The sequence below is a fragment of the Rhamphochromis sp. 'chilingali' genome, assembly GCF_963969265.1.
Source record: "Rhamphochromis sp. 'chilingali' genome assembly, chromosome: 4".
NCBI classification, from domain to species: domain Eukaryota; kingdom Metazoa; phylum Chordata; class Actinopteri; order Cichliformes; family Cichlidae; genus Rhamphochromis; species Rhamphochromis sp. 'chilingali'.
The window spans coordinates 31,768,583-31,785,956 of NC_137948.1; the positions used below are offsets into that span (position 1 = coordinate 31,768,583).

Below are 17,374 nucleotides of genomic sequence, written 5' to 3' on the forward strand. Positions count from 1 at the left end.
GCGCTAAGATTATTATTAAACCTGGGTTATATGGTAAAGTGGAGGTGGTTGACCTCTAAGGGTAGGAGTGGTATGACAGAGGTTGTGCAAATGGTAAAATTCTGTCTAATACCAATTGTAAGAAAACAGCTCTACCTGAATAGTGCCGGAGTTACCAGGCTTTTCCAAGCGTCACTGTATTGTAACATTCTCAAGAACCAGACGGTTGGGTCTCAGTTTGTCCGTTTATTCGGCACAAGCAAGCGGGTTGCTAACTCAGGGGAGAGCGCCCTCGTGCTACACCTCTCATCAGCCTGGCACCCACACAACAACACAGAACCCAGGTTTTCCCTCCCCTTCCTCCACACCACCCTCCCTACTTCCTGCAGCACAACCAAACATGAATCTTAAAAGAACAACAACAGTGTGCAAAGATAACCAACATGTACAATAACACTTAACCATCGTTACACTGCCCCCCCAGCAATAAGTTCCTCGTCCCCGAGGGAACGACACAGTCTCTGAGGCGGGGTGGTAGCCTACGTTCCCTCCTTGACCTCCTGAGCCCCTGAGGTGGACGCGGAGCTTCGGGGCTTTGGGGTGGAGAGTCCGAGGGAGGGGAACGCAGCCCCGGTCGGGGGTCCCTCTGAGCAGGGTCATGGACGCTCTGTACACGTCCCTCTGGAAAGGAGGGGAGGGACTGCCCTCTGTAGGGGGCCATCCGGTCTCTGTGCAGCGCTACTATCCTCCCCCTAGGAGGCAACTGCACCCTGTAAACAACCTCCCCCACTCGCTCTAGGACGCTGCAAGGCCCCACCCAGCTGCTATCCAGTTTAGGACACCGTCCCTTCTTTCTCTTTGGGCTGTAGACCCACACCAGCTCCCCAGCACGGAAGTGCCTCCCCTTAGTGGTGATGTCATAATTCCTCTTTTGGCGCAGGCCTGCCTTCGTCAGCTGCTCCCGGGCGTAGGAATGTGCAGAATCCAGCCGGTCCTGCAGCTTCCTTGCGTAGTCCCGGCCTGGTGGTGCTTCTGGCGCGTCCGGGGGCTTCCCAAAAGCCAACTCTGCAGGAGTTCTCAGCTCTCTCCCTAACATGAGCAGGGCAGGCGTACATTGGGTGGAGTCCTGTACTGCCGACCTGTAGGCCATGAGGGTAAGGGGAAGATGGTAATCCCAGTCCCGTTGGTGTTCTGAGGTAAGGATGGCTAGCTGCTGGGCCAGCGTCCTGTTAAACCTTTCCACCAGCCCATCGCTTTGGGGGTGAAGTGGGGTGGTGCGGGTTTTCTTAGTCCCAAGGCGTTCACACATGGCAGCAAATACCTTGGACTCAAAGTTACGCCCCTGGTCACTGTGGAGGGTCTCTGCTGTTCCAAAGCGGCTGAACATCCCCTCCACTAATACATCAGCGACCGTCTCAGCCTCCTGATCTGGGATGGCATATGCTTCCGGCCACTTGGTAAAATAGTCCATGGCCACAAGAACATAGCGGTTTCCTCTGTCTGTGCGAGGAAATGGGCCCATGACGTCCACAGCTACTCGCTCCATTGGGGCTCCTGCTGGTTGCTGCTGAAGCTGAGCCCGGGACTGGTCCTGTGGCCCTTTGTGTGAGGAACATGCATCACAGCTGCGGCAAAAGTCCTCCACGTCCCTCCGCTGTTGACCCCAGTAATAGCCCTGGCGGAGGCGGCGGAGAGTCTTGGAGACCCCAAAGTGGCCGGAGCCAGTGCTCCCATGGCAGGCTTCCAGCACAGCTGACCTCAGCGACCTTGGCACCACAACCTGCCACCTCTCCTCCCCCGTGGCAGGATCCTTCCAGGCACGCTCCAACACCCCCTCCTTCAGCCTGAGAGCTGCAAACTTGGCCCATAGCCCCCTGGTACAGATGGAAAACCCAGTGACCTCATCCCAAAGGGGTTGCTCCCCCTTCTCCAGCCACTGCAGGACCGGCAGCAGGTCCGTGTCTTGTTCCTGCCGTGCCCTCCACTCCGCTGCATCCACCACCAGAAGAGCCCTGCAGGCGAGCTGTGCTGCTCCGTCTATTGTCGTGAGTTCCCGCTCTATTTCCTCTCGCTTCTCACAGTAACGGCAGCCAGCTGCAGCACATGGGCGGCGAGAGAGGGCGTCTGCGTTAGAATGGTGCGTCCCTGCTCTGTGCTCCACAGTGAAATTGAAGGCTTGGAGCTCCTCCAGCCAGCGAGCCACCTGTCCCTCTGGCTCCCTGAAAGACATCAGCCACTGAAGGGCAGCATGATCAGTTCTGATAACAAATGCTGTGCCGCACAGGTAGTACTTAAAGTGTCTCACCCCTGCCACCACAGCCAGCAGCTCTCGTCGTGTGACACAGTAGCGCCGCTCACTCCTGTTCAGGACCCGACTGAAGTACGCCACCACCTTCTCACCTTCCGGCCCAACCTGCGACAACACAGCTCCCAGCCCCACATTACTTGCGTCAGTGTCCAGGACAAAAGGCAGGGTGGGGTCAGGGGGGGCAAGGACTGGAGACTCTGTCAGCGATCTGCGGAGGGTGTCGAACGCCTGCTGACAGTCCCGGGTCCAGATGAAGTCACGGTCCTTCTGCAGCAGGTGGAAGAGTGGTGCGGCTATGGAGGAAAAGCCCTTCACAAACCTCCTGTAATAAGACGCCAGCCCTAGGAAGCTTTTGAGCTGTTTCTGGTCTGCTGGTGTGGGCCACTCGGTAATGGTGTGAATTTTTTCCTCCAACGTGCTGATGCCCTCACGACCCAGCTTGTGGCCCAGAAACTCCACCTCCCTCCTCATGAAGTGGCACTTGTCGGGGTGCAGCTTCAGGCCTGCAGCTGCCACCCTCTCCAACACTTGTCTCAGGGCATCCAGGGCAGCATCAAAGGAGCTCCCGTGCACTAGAAGGTCATCCAGGTAAACCAGACACCGTTGCCGTGGGACGCCAGCCAGCACACTGTCCATAAGCCTCTCGAAGGTCGCAGGAGCATTGCAAAGACCAAAGCTCAGGACTTTGAACTGCCATAGTCCCCTGTTAGTGCAGAAGGCTGTCTTCGGTCTGGATTCCAGGGACAGTGGCACCTGCCAGTAGCCACTCCGCAGGTCCAGGGTGGAGAACCAGGAGGACCCGGCTACTAAGTCGAGAGACTCATCAATCCTGGGAAGGGGGTAAGAGTCCTTCTTCGTCACTTTGTTGAGTGGTCTGTAGTCCACACAGAAACGCATCCTAGGACTTTTTTTCTTAGGCACCATCACCACCGCGGAGGCCCACGGGCTATCAGATGGCTCTATGATGCCCGCCTTCATCATTTCACACAACTCTCTGTCTGCAGCCTCCTGATGAGCCAGGGGCAGGCGGCGGGGGCGCACTTTAATAGGCTGGGCATCCCCGGTCTCAATGACGTGCTCTACCAAGTGTGTCAAGCCAACATCACTTTCTTTCAGGGCAAAAATGTCACTAAACTCTTTTAGTACCTGCCATAGACTCTCTTGCTGCTGTGGAGTCAGCCCCTCACAGTTCTTTGACCAGATACTCCTCACTGCTGAGAGCCTCTCCTCCTCCTCCGCTCGCTGTTCTGCTGGCGGGTCTGCAGGGGTCTCTGCGGTGGAGGTGGACGCCGCGGCAGATGCTGTGCAGACCGGGGGGGGAATAAGCGGCACCTTCTTCCCATCAGGGAGTGCGAGGAAGCCTTTGCCTAAGTCCAGTACACCACCAATGGCTCGTAAAAAATCCAGCCCAAGGATGCAGGCGTCCTGCACGTCAGCCACCCAGGCAGCATAAGACACACCGAGGTCCCCCACCTTGAACTGGAACACTCCCCTCCCTCTCATTGGGGCCAGATCACCGGTCACAGTCTTAAGTTGCACATTAGTCGGTTGCACAGCAGCTCCGGGTGGGACAACATCGGGTCGGACCAGCGTTGCATTGGACCCCGTGTCCAGCAGGGCCGTACAGGACACCCCCGCAATCGTCACTGGAACATGGCAAAAGCCGCCAACCTGGGTCCAGCCCACAGCGATGGCCGCACCAGGTGGGGGTGGCGGTGGAGTGGGGATGTCGTTCTCCCAGGCCCGTGTACTCCCGCCTACACGGGCCCATGGGCGTTTCCCTGAACCGCTGCAAGCTTGGGGCACTGCCTGATGAGGTGTCCGACTTGTCCACATCCCCAGCAGCTCTGCGGTCGGCGGTGTGGGCCAGCCCGAGGGGAAGGCGACTGCAGCGAAGCCGCCTGCACCAAACTGCACAGGCCCGCTGGCGTCTCCGTCTGTTCCACAGGTGCTGACACAGCCCTCACCACGTGTGCGTCATCAGCGCCCCCAGAGGATCCCGCAAGCATCTCCCTCTCCAACGCTAGCTCTAGGGCTGCACTGAGTGTGGCCGGACGAGCAAGCTGAGTTTGCATACGGAGCTCTTTAGGGCTCAGGGCCTGCAGGAACTGGTCCCGAGCTAACTCCGCCTGCACTGATGGTGGCATGCTGTCATACGCCCTCCGGCAAAGGCACTCGACTTCATGGGCCAAAATGCGGAGGGGCTCACCTGGCAATCTGCGTCTGTTGTGGAACTCCGACCTCAGCAGCACTGGTTGGTTATACTGCCCGAAGCGCCTCTGAAGTGCTCCGACCAGAGCATTATAATCTCCCCTCTGCTCCCCGGTTAGCAGCAGCAGGCATGCAGCTGCATCCTCACACAGGCACAAAGCCAACTGGAGAGCTTTATGTTCCTCAGACCAGCCAGCTGCAACAGCTAACAGCTCGAACTGTGCGATAAACACTTCCCATGGCGTCTTGCCGCTGAACTTAGGCGTTTTTATATTCGCTGCAGCTTGCTGGGCGCCGCCATGTTTGTTTACATCACGTGACGGCGCGCCAAGCGAGGTCGACTCCTTCCCGCCGGAATCGCGGCCGCTGTGCGAACAGTTCCCGAGCCTAGTCAAACCTGGAGAAAATCCAGCCTCGGCAGACAGCCGCAGCGCCGTGTCCCTCACTCCATGGGCGGGCGAGCGCGGACGAACCTCCCTCTCCTCCGTCTCCTTCTTAATCTTGCCCGGCAACATCCTCGTCTCGTAACGGCAAGCGTCGCCAGCAACAGGGTGTCGGGCGTTCTGGGGTTCTTTTTTCTTCCTTCACTTCTGACACCAATGTAACATTCTCAAGAACCAGACGGTTGGGTCTCAGTTTGTCCGTTTATTCGGCACAAGCAAGCGGGTTGCTAACTCAGGGGAGAGCGCCCTCGTGCTACACCTCTCATCAGCCTGGCACCCACACAACAACACAGAACCCAGGTTTTCCCTCCCCTTCCTCCACACCACCCTCCCTACTTCCTGCAGCACAACCAAACATGAATCTTAAAAGAACAACAACAGTGTGCAAAGATAACCAACATGTACAATAACACTTAACCATCGTTACAGTATTTATTATTAGAAAACCAGAAATCAGAGGGGGGAAAAAACAAACTAACAAAGAAACGTTGAATCAAACTGATAACAGTGCACGATTTATTCGTTTTTCCTATTAAAACCAATGACTGTAGAAAACCTTTCTACAGTCATTGATTAAAACCAAAACAAACAAAAAAGTTTGCTTTTGATACTCGCGATATGTTACCAAATCTCGCGATACTACGTACATCCCATTCGAGCTAAACTGGAGGGATTTCTGTAGTATTGAGCGAGCAGCTAACACGTTAGCAACACTGAGATAATCTATTTGCAAATAACTCGCTCCTTAAAAAAGGAAACCAAGCCGGCTCAGAGGTGAGGACATATTCTTACAAGCGACGCCCATTTGTTAGCTACTTAAACGTAGCTTAGAGAGAATAGCTGTAGAAAACAGTCATGGTAAACTGAACTCTTGTGTAGCCTGTGGTGATACAGGAGTGAAGCAGTTTATACCGTTCTTAACAAACCAGTGAATACCTTCTTGAGATAATTCTTGATAATTGTCAAATATGGCAACTAACGTAAACATTAGCTTTTGGTTAAGCTACTAAAGTTGGTTTCGTGTTTGTGCAGCTGAGCAAAGAAGCTAATGCCACTTTTATCTTACTTCGCACTTTTACGTAGTTAATGCTAGGAACCTGTCTGCATATAACATTAACGTGTTAACACTTTTATCGTAAAGTTATAAAGCATGAAAATGGTGCACTTTAGAATTGCTTAGCTAAACTTTACATGGCCGTAGTGTAGTCTTTTTTTTACTCGTACTGTGAGCCTTTCGTTTGTGTGCTGCATCTTCCAGGATGGATTTAGAAGACGACACGACCATTTTAACAACCCTGAAGTCCTTCAATTCCTTCATCAGCCGCCCCGAACATCCACAGCGGCTGTCAGAACACTCAGCAGGGAGTGGAATCCTGCAGAGTCAGTACAAGCGCAGCATGGAGGTACATACAGAAACTGTTTGCATCAACAGGGGGGCAAAAAAGCTGAACAAAAATAGCACCAGCATTCAGCCTCCGCACTTACTAGCATATCCTTCTTTTAGCTTTTAGAAGCAGCAGAGAGGGTTCACTCCAAGAATCGCTACCTGCAGTTGGACCAGGAAAAGAAACAGATGGAGCTGAGTCACAAACGGGCTCGTTTTGAACTGGAGAAGGCAGCCTCAGACAGCGCACGAGACTTGGAGGTACATGCCATACATACTCCTTTAATACCACATGACCAAGGCATCAGATAGCTCACCACCTTGTTATGTTGCAGCATGAGGTGGATCGGAACCAGGAGCTTTTGGGACAAATAAAGAAGCTGGAGGAGAGAGCGGAAGAGGTGAATAAGAAGCTAACAGAGCAGAAGGAAGCAAATGATGCTCTCCAGAAGAACCTGGAGGGTCTAAACAAGACACTGGAGGAAAGAGATGATAAGCTTGGCACAGCTAACCAGGTGCACGCATGCTTGTAGATTTGCACGCACAGTTATTTTGCCAGTCTGGTAGTGCCTCTTATCTTATACTGGATTACCTCTGTTATCTGTTTGCAGACCATCAGCTCTTTGAAGGATGAGATCAGAGAGCTCAGGCAGAAGATTCAAAACCAAGACTCAAAAATGTCTGCTCAAACGCTCGAAAACCAGGAGTTACAGGAAAAGCTAGATTTGCAACAAAGGTACACACACAAACAAGGACTGACACTTTGCTCTTTTTCATGCTAATAAATATTGTACTGCTTAATATAAATGCTGACCATGCAGTTTTCTTTGATTGCTGTTATGATCAGGAAGTATCAGGAAGTCTCTCAACTTTGCCAAAGTCTCCAAGCTGCGCAGTCCTCATGCTCTGATCACATAATCAAGATTAAGGTACGAAATGCTGTCGCTTCTATTGGGCTCCTTATGGTTTCACTTCAGAGTTTAAATGGTGTACGGATTTGTCTGTAGTTCAGAACATTCCAGTGTCCACAGTTCATGGAGAGAAACTAGTTGAAATAGTTAAACATAGCAGTTTGTACGTCTTTGCACTGATGTAGACGGTGTGGTTACACAGTGTTATGTAGCTCACTCTACAGCGAATGTAAACCTACTAAATATGATTACGATTTAGACGTATAACCAATGCATGTGCAGTATATCAGTTCAATTTTCTACATATCAGCTTTTTTGTTCAAACTACCTTTCTCCTTCAAATTGCATAAAATGAGTTTAAATGTATTTTTTCCCCTCATAACATAAACTTATCGAACATACCATTTTGCCTTCAGAACAGCCTTAATTTTCAGAGCATAGATTCAACAAGGTGTTGGAAACATGCCTCACAGATTTTGGTTCATATTGACATGATGGCATTACACAGTTGCTGCAGATTTGTCTGTCTGTTGGACTGAGATCTGGGGACTGTGGAGTACAGTGAGTTCACTGTCATGTTCAAGAAACCAGTTTGAGGTGATTTGGAGTCTTGTGACATGTCACGTGATCTTGCCGGAAGCAGCCATCAGAAGTTGGGTACACTGTGTTCATAAAGAGATGGACATGGTCAGCTACAATCGTCAGGTAGGGTGTAGGTTTAAATGATGCTTAGTTGGTACTAAAGCCCTTTTTCCATTAGTACCCACTCTGATCAGCTCGACATCGATCAGGCAACAATTTTTACTAATCTTCTGTTGTCCACTTTTGGACAATAAAAGATTGCTGAGTCGTTGCCACATGATTGGTGGTTAGATATTTACATTAATACAGGTGTGTGTGTGTGTGTGTTTGCTTGTTTGTTACAGGTATTTGTTTCCATAAAGTGTGTCATTAATCTGAAAACTGTATTACTGGTGAATTTCTCACTTTCTAATTTGGCAGGAGTTGGAAAGGCGGCTTGTGTTCCAGGAGCAGGACTTTGCCATTGTGAAGACTGTAAAGTCAGAGGTGGCCAGAGTTCCAGATCTGGAAAAGGAGCTGAAGCGCCTCAGAGATGATAATGCCTACCTCAGGTTAAATACATTTTTGAAGTTTCCTTAACATGTAAACTCTTTACACTGTAGTGGAGGGACCTTTCAATCCACAAGTTTCACACACACATATACCACAAGCTCTCTTTTCTTTAACAAGTGTTTTTGGTATTTGTAATATGTGTTTGTGCCTGTGTTGTCTCTAAAACCTTACACTATATGTTTAGGTTGATTCTGTTTGTACCACGTAGTTTGGATGCTATCGGGCATTAATGAGCATACAAGCATTTTGAAAGATTAAGTTGGATAACAGAAGATCCATTTGTCAAGTAACAGCCAAACAGCTTGTCAGACTAAGTGGAGAAATTTAGCAGTTGGTGTGTTTATCCACTTATCCTTTCTGTTGTATTACAGAAATCTCAATTTAAAGCATGAAACTCTTCATACTTTCTCAAGATAACAGATTAAGAATTTTGCTGAAGATACCATAACTGTAACTAGGAATGTTCCTTATTCATAAGTCGATTAAATGGGAGGGGGAAAAAAGACTGACCCTTCTAAAAGTACTCAGACAATCAAGTTGCATTTTAAATGCTGCTGAAATTTGTGACACTTTGTGCTGTGCATACACATTCACATTAGCTTGCAAAGTGTGCCAGTGTTTTGCAGCCATCTGTCCTTACAGATAAACCTTTACACACTTATGCAGAAAGCAGTATTTTCTGGTCGAGTGTTTGTGTGTGTGTGTGTAACTGTCCTAAACAGGAACAAAGCTAATTAGCCAATTATTTTATTTTTTTTAAATAATTTTTATTTGTTTATTTTTATTTTTTTAAGTGGAATGTTATATCAGTAGTGTGGGGAGGGTGTGTGTGGTGGGGGACATGCTCCTCACACTCTCCCCATCTCTCATAAAAAAATCAGTAAGGAAAGCAAGGAAGGGATGTGCATAATGGAATGGGTCATCACACTAAGATTACTCTGGCCAGACGTAAATGGAATACTGCAGAGCTGCACTGCACTCCTTGTTTACATGTTCTGAGACAGAGGGTGACTGGGGGGCAAGGGGCTGCCATTTACTGAGAAATCCTGCTTAACATCTCAGGGCCAACAGTCAACTGGCATACATGAATGTAATCTCAATAAGTACTTGTTCATATTACTGAGTATTTCTGGTGCTGGATAGCAAGAGGAGCAAGTATTGCAGGTTTAGTCTGGGAAATGTGACTGAAAAGAAAGACCAGGTGGATCAATCAGCATTTTGTCTGATCTTCCAAGGCGAGTCCATTGTCTGGTCTCCGATGGTTGGGAAGTCCTCAAACTGTGGGGAGATTCTTGTTTCACATTGCCTGAAACAATAGAAGGAAAATTCTTCTTTTATCTCCTAATCAGTCTCTGTTGTCTGGACCGAGCTCTTTTCCCTTATTCTTTCCTCCTCCTTCCCCCCCCCCCCCCCTAATTTCTACCGGCTTGTGTCAGCATAATCAGCTCCCTGGTGTAAACAATGTGAGCTGGGCAAAAATAGTGTTGTTGATTGAAGTGGGAAATAACATGGCCAAAACATATCAGACGTTTCTCAAGTAGAGTTCACAGAAAAGTCACCCTAATCCAACAAGTGTGACTAAAGTAAAGAAAACTTGAAAACTAGTGAGAGCAATGTATTATAGCTATAATGCACAGTTGGTACATTGTTACGTGCATTTGTCGTCAGTCACTGTAATCTTAATATATTTGAAAACGGTTTTCAAAATTGCATCCGAGTGTGACTGTAGCCAGGGATTGAAAGTTTCTCCATGTCTTGCATTAGACACTGAGCTATCAGTTTAATTTACCTTTTTTGTCTCTGTTCTGTCCAGGGAGAGCAGAGAAAATTGCAGCCTGTTGAAAGAGGAGGTGGAGGGTCTGCGGAAGAAGCTGGAGAGGATGGAGAAAACCAAAGAAGAGCTGATCAACATGGAACTGGAAAAAGAGGTAAAAGTGTGGGCAGTTAGAAATATATAAATATTAAGAGAATTAAGGAATAAGCAAAGCTTCAATGAGACATTTTTAGATAGATCAATGACTCTGGCTGCATCCTCGTGAAGGTTTTTGTGACTCCCTGTCCTCTATGTTTGTTTTTGCAAACTTTGAAGTTTAACTTTTAGAATTTACTATCAAATATATTTTTTAATTAATAATCTAAGCTTAGAATGTCCTCCAAAAAGCCCTATACACACTGGGAGCAGTTCGTAGTGATATGGTGGCAACAGACCATAGAAAACAACTACAGGTGAAAAAAGTGCTGCTGAAGTGGGCGGGACTTGCGATAAACTATTCTCAGCTTCACGTGAGCAACTGAGGTGGCTACCAATGAGAGTGAAGAATACAGTTGATTAACATATAAGCTGGTAGCAAATATGGGAATGTCCACTAGCATTCAGTGTCAGCTTCAAGCTGATGCTTGACAAAAGACTGACTTCCTGTGTGTAGGCAACTTGAGTAAACATTTCAGTCATTACTTTTTAAAAAGCTATTGTCAGAGATAATTGGTGAATTATAAAATATGTACAATAATAAGAGAAGAAAATAATGTATTTATACTGCTGTGGGATGTAAAGATGCCATATTTGCAAGACTTCATACTGCATAAAAGTATTCTTTTTCTTCTGCTGTTGACTGTATTATATCAGCATCAACTTTTCCTGTACTCAAAAACAGTTATTTGCTTTGGTGTCATTAAAACTTAGAGGCTCACAGAGAAGCTCCACGCCTGGGAGAACCTTGGGCAATCTACTGGACTCAACATAAGGTCAGACACTATTTCAAAGTGTGTACGTTTGAATCACAAAGAAAAATATTTAAATAGACATTTGTGTATTTCTTTCTTTTTCTTTTTTCTTTTTTTTCCTGTTTTTAATCATGTATAAAGTGCCACTAGGTGGAGCTGTGGTCACTCCATACAAATGTGCCTCATCATTGTGGATTGAGTCCACCATTGTGTATAGATGTCTGTTTGGTACCTGCTTGTGAGTGCACCAAATGAGTCTCAATGCATTCACTCAAAGCTGGTAATGAGAGAATGATTGCATGTTTCCTCGTGAGCAATGAAGCTGATCTGACACATAAACACTGCAGACCTGCCGATGGCATGCATGCACGCACACATGCGCACCGTGTTTTTCTTTCTTTTGTGATTAACGTTGACTGTGAGGTAAACACAGCGCTTAATGAAAAGTGTGTGAGGATGTGTGTGGTTTTTTTTTTTTTTTTTTTTTTAAAGTGTGGGAGGAAAAAGTAAAAACTGCGATCTAATAAACTATGAAATTAAGTGAAATCAATATTTCCGTAAGGCTTAATTTTAGTCATATGTAATTTGTTATGTAACATTTTGAATCCTTAAAAAGTGAGATATTTAAAGTAAATTGTTGTAATTTTCTTCCTCAAAATCCACTGGATAAGGGGAATCTCATAGTTCTGTTATTGGCTTCATGTGTGATGCTGATGTAAAAGTGCAAAATATTAATGTTGCACACATGTTTAGCTCCTGATGATCAAAATAGCATCACAGTCACCTTTAGAAACTCCTTAAAGCTGTTATTCTGGTGTTTAATAAAAGCCCGAAATAAAATGTCAATGCGGTCAAGATGTTATTTTCTTGTCACAGTGTGTGCGACGTAGAGGCAGGTGGAAGTAAGTGTGTTTCATTCAGCAATTTGTTCACCTTTACTGCACTCGGTGCATCAGTGCTGTGCAAAAATTACTATTGATGTGGATTTGTGCATAAGTGGGATATTGTGATTGCCTTGTAGGCTATTAAACAGTCATTATTTCAGCATTTTACTGCTTGGAGTCTTGTCAGGTACATAATTGTCAAAGTTTTTATGAAGAAGTTTAAGAATCACAAAGTAAGTGAAAGTGAATTGGATATATGTCATATTCTTTTTGCGGTTAAGAATGATCAGGAGCTTTCAGAAGAAAGAATTGATGGCACTGCAGTGACAGAATAATGATCATATCTCAGGGCCGTCACTAATGTAACAGTGCCTGAATTAATGCTGACATGAAGTCGAAGATGCTTGTTTAGGGCGGTTGTTGTTCTGTCATTAAATATGAAATGGCTCATAAGGGCTGCTGTGCTTTGACACTAAAGTTTGGATTTTCATTGTTGATTTTTCTATGGTTTGTTTTGTCATCTTGCGTTACTTAAAGCTAAATATAATTTATATTTATACATGATAAACATTTTCTCTCACAAGATATATCAGGATATGAAGAGTATGTAGCTGAGTTGCGACTGAGGATTGAATAAATGTAATTTACTGTACTTGAAGAGTTGACCTCCATCACCCTGAGATTTAATTCTTACCAACAATGTTGGTCTTTTGCCAGGAAGAAATAACTTAAAGGGAAAAGAGAAAACTCCTAAGAACAATAAATGTGTTGAGAAGTAGACGCAAGCCTTAAAGCTGCAGCCTGGATTTGCTAGCAGCTGGCTGGTTGCTAGAAGTTATTTTCTTTCCTTCTGTTATGTGAGATGATAACATTGTGCTTGGTTATGTGCGTGCCAGTGGGGATGACAATTGAAAATAAAATTGGAAGAAATAGAAGATGAAAATATCTTTATGCCTCCACGCTGGCGACAGCTGGGGCTGGAGGCATTTAAGTTTTGGATTTGTCCGTCGCTTTCTTTACATGATATCGCTCGAAAGTTTCACTTTGACTGGAGGATGAAGTGATTAGAATTTTGTGTGTTTAAAGTTCAAGACTTGATTTGGCCCTAATTCAAGAATCTCTAAATATCTGGAAAATGACATATATGATAAAAATGATCAGATAATGACATTTTTACACCAAAAGGTCACATGTTCTCATCGCTGTGAGATCATAATGTGCCACAAAATCACTTTTCTGACAACAATTCAACAGGAAATTGTGATCGTCTAGTCATATCTAGTTGGATACTGAATTCGTGCAACTTGACTGGTTGCTGGAAGTGCTTCTGGTCTTGCCATTGAAGGACAGCTGAATGATTAAAATACATTGAAAGGTCTTCCAGAAAATGTTTTTTCCCCCCTTATTATTGAAACTTTCACAAGCTACAGAAAGAACTGCAGCTATTTTGTGCATGTAAGTCACAGACTGGTTTTTGTGTGATAGATGGTGTATTAAATTGATTTAACTACTTCATGGTAGTGTTTGTGTGTATGCTGAATCTTGATGCCACATTGAAGGCCATACAAACTTGATGCTGTTCCCTGTGGATTAAGACTTTCTTTTAGCTCGTATGTGTCCATGATCCACCAGTGAAACAAGTTTAGTTGGAATGCTACCCAGTGTTCATAAATTGCTGGATTTTTATGCTAAATATTACTCGCAATTAAATAAAACCAATAAGAGTTTTGATAACTTTGTGCAATTTCTGGAGAAATTACAGTACAACTCCTGTACACTGTTTCACTTTACGTTGTTGTTGTTGTTGTTGTTGTTGGTTTAGATGGGCTAAACATGTGTACAGATCCATTTCAGGAATACATAATCATACTGAAAGAGAGAGAAGTTCATCAAGTACATCAAAATCGGCCAGTTGATTCCATCTACGCTGGTTATAGAGGAGTTAAAATTAGCATGGTGATACTGTTCTATGTGCCAACAAGCTAAATTTCATGCATGAAAGGTTTGGGGATTGTCATCACCCAGCAAAGAGGGGGACCGACTTTATATAACTCAAGAACGACACAGCGTAAGATTTTCAAATTAATACCATGGGTGCGTTTACTACAAATCTTGTATGAGTTCTGGAGTGAATTTTGTCGAGGTCAGAGGTCAAGTTTCCAAACACAGAAAGTCAGTGTTCTCAGTTATTTATATTTATTATGATTTTAGCATTTCTTACTCCCAGTTCTTACTTAACAATTGGAAAGCAAATGGCTATGGTGAATAAAATCACTAAGGCTCATTCGCATCTATCCAGTGGGACAAATTGGACTATTTGCTACTATAGCTATGTTTGATATCTGGGCTTTGGACTAAATTTTACTTTTGGCCACGTTTCCCGATTCACTTATGTGCGTTTTGTAAGCAAGACTCGCTAATCTGACAGTTCATTTTGTAGACCAGGTTACACCCCAGTTGTTCACAACATTGCACCCAATAATATGCAACCATCACGTTATTTGCAACAGCATCCAAGATGACTGACTCATGACCTGCAAAACAAAACAAACAAAAGGCAGAGGACAGAGAAATATCTGCTTGTGTGAGTTCAGGAAAAGGCTCATCCCTCTGTGCTCAGGGCAATGTTGAATTATCTACTTGGGATACCAAGGCCATTCCAGCTTATAATTCACAAAGTCATATTTTAGTCATGAGTTTATTTCCATACCTGAAGTCACGCCTAGATAAATGTTAAGTGGTACAACCCACTTTCCTAGAAAAAGTTCCACATAACGGCTGAACATAACCCTCACACAGTGTCTCGCTTACAGATTATGCCTTTATTAAATGATGAAGTTTCAGTCCGACTGCCTTTCACCAGGTGCAAAGGGAACGTCTATGTATGGATATGTTATGTATATACTCGCATGTACATGTATAATAGTTGTGATAACCATGAAGTGATATCCAACTTGCATGGATATCACTTCAAAAATTGTTAACTATAGCTGCAATACCAAAAGGGATGATTAACATATCCCATAAATGATTAATATAGCAGAAATATGACAAAAAAAGACATCAAATGGATAATTAAAATTGTGTGTGTGTGTGGACATTACTTTTGTACCTGATAAATGTTGATTAGACTCAAACATTGTAATTTATGTTTTAAGGTAGACAATGTGCAGGAGTTACATTCAGTTATAACTAGAGCTGGGCGATATGAGATTTTTTCATATCACGATATGTTTTTTTCATTTCAGGCGATAACGATATCTATCACGATATAAGCCAAATAACTATATTTGTAAGATTTAAATGTGCCGTTGCTCACAAGTAAAATGTGAAATAATCAGCAGCTTGTTTTTATTTAAATATTTATTTCCCATAATAAGTTCAACAGGGTAGATGTACTTAAGGAACATGAGACTTTTTCAGATAAATAAAGGCAAATATTGCAAACTACACAAAAGGCAGCCGCTAAAGCGTTTAAGTTTCAAAATAGAACAAACGAAACAGACTAAATTGTCAATTCCACTTAGAAACAAAATATTAATTCTAAAAATAAATCTTAGTTTGTTTTACAGAAGAACAGACAAAACTGACTAACCTTTGTCAATATCAAATAAACTGAGAACTAAAAGGAAATTCTCAATCTCTCCTTGTTGTATAGCTGAGCTTTTCAAACAGTTTTAACAGTTACTTTAGTCTGACAAAAGCCGAATGACGAATTAGCGCTTCCAGTCAGAGACTGAGGCTACGTCCACACGTACACGGGTATTTTTGAAAACAGAGATTTTCCGTTTTCGTTTTAAAAAATAATCCCGTCCACACATAAAGGCAGAAATGAAGGAAAACGCTGCTATGAACATGCCAAAGCAGCAGGTGGCGCTAGATTCCTAACCGTGCAGAAATGTTGGCCAATCAGAAGTCTAGAAGCCTCGGTGGGAAAAAGTAAACAAAGCTGGGGCATAGAAGCAGAACCGAGTCGTGTGTGTGGACGGACAGTAACTGTGTGTATATGTAAGCATTTAAACACTGCAGAGAGTAGAATTAACAGTATTGTAGAAATTCATTTCACCGAAACAATAACGTGGCGCACAGTGTGACGCATGCACCAGTTTATTGTATTTCCAGACTTGCTTTCGGCACAATTTACAGTGCACGCTACTCTGTTTTTGTCAGACTTGAAATAGCCGAAATACCTTCACACTACGGAACTTCTATGGCTCTTCCGTTCGACAATCTCTCCGGCATTGGAACCATCATCTGTTTTCTCTTCGGTCACGCTCGGTTGATTTTTCTAGTCGGCACACTCATTTCCTCCATTACGCGCTGGCTCCATTACCCGCTGGCTGTTTCCCAAACAAACACACGTGCGGCTTGGCACTTGTGCTGTATGTAACAAGTCACGCGACGTGACGCTGCGGCTGTGATTGGTTCGGCTCTGCGCTGCTTAATTTGGATTGGCTGACCTTTTTTTTTTTTTTTTTTTTTTTTTAAGAGGACAAGAGCGGCGAGGTCTATCGCGATAGCTTAATTTCTCTATCGAGTAAAAGTTATATCGCGATACATATCGTTATCGTTCTATCGCCCAGCTCTAGTTATAACAGTTCAATTGTGAAAATGTGCTCAGCATTAAAGGTCCCTTGAGATGAGACCGTTTCGCATGCCTTGTACAATAATGCATTCCATCATGGACGCTTGCTTTTGAATTGTGTGCTGATAACAAGGAAGATACTGTATCTCCTCTTTGGCCTGAAGGCATTCAGGATTTGCAAAAGAATTTCAGATTTGAGTTCAGACCATGGAAAATGAGTTTACCATGGTCTGAATAAAGCAGCTAGTTTATTCATATAATAAGCACTATAGCTAGCGTTTGGGGATGCAGTAATCACCGATCACTTACAGTGGTTGTCATAAGCGCCATTCAATCATTTTGCGCTGCTTAACCATGTCTGAGTTGTGAGGTCAGCAGTCCAAGCAAACATGCCCAGACCTCCTTCTCCCTGCCCACTTCCAGCTCTTCTCTGGTGTCATCCAAGCCAGGTGAGAGATATAATCTCTCCAATATGTCCTGGGTCTGCATCCTCTTTGCAGGACATTCCCAAAATACTTCACCTAGAAGGCGCCCACGAGGCGTCCTTATCAACCACATCACCTGGCTCCTTTCAATGTAGAGGAGAAGCAGCTGTACTCTGAAACCCTCAGAATGAAAAGGCTCGCATCCTATCTTCAAGAGTCAGTGTTGCTTCAATTGGTACAAATCTATGCATTTATTACTAACCATCATTACACAGTGTAATATCAGTTAACGCTGCTCCATGAGATTAAAAGAGTAAGAAACTAAAAACTTAGATGGGAGGTGATGTCAGTTTATTAGATCTCCCAGAATTGACAGTATTTGTCTT

General features: G+C 44.7%; 1 protein-coding gene across 1 annotated transcript in view; it reads left to right on the forward strand.

The window, feature by feature from the left end:
* Positions 1 to 5,588: 5,588 nt before the first annotated feature.
* mad1l1 (mitotic arrest deficient 1 like 1) overlaps positions 5,589 to 17,374 on the forward strand; it is a 69,973-nt gene continuing 58,187 nt past the window's right edge. Inside the window, exons 1-9 of the mRNA XM_080879953.1 lie at positions 5,589 to 5,715; positions 6,200 to 6,344; positions 6,446 to 6,586; positions 6,661 to 6,840; positions 6,937 to 7,061; positions 7,173 to 7,254; positions 8,239 to 8,369; positions 10,184 to 10,298; positions 11,054 to 11,115. Of these exons, the coding sequence (XP_080736079.1) occupies positions 6,201 to 6,344; positions 6,446 to 6,586; positions 6,661 to 6,840; positions 6,937 to 7,061; positions 7,173 to 7,254; positions 8,239 to 8,369; positions 10,184 to 10,298; positions 11,054 to 11,115 (980 nt within the window). The 5' untranslated portion in view covers positions 5,589 to 5,715; position 6,200. The remainder of the gene's footprint in view (positions 5,716 to 6,199; positions 6,345 to 6,445; positions 6,587 to 6,660; positions 6,841 to 6,936; positions 7,062 to 7,172; positions 7,255 to 8,238; positions 8,370 to 10,183; positions 10,299 to 11,053; positions 11,116 to 17,374) is intronic.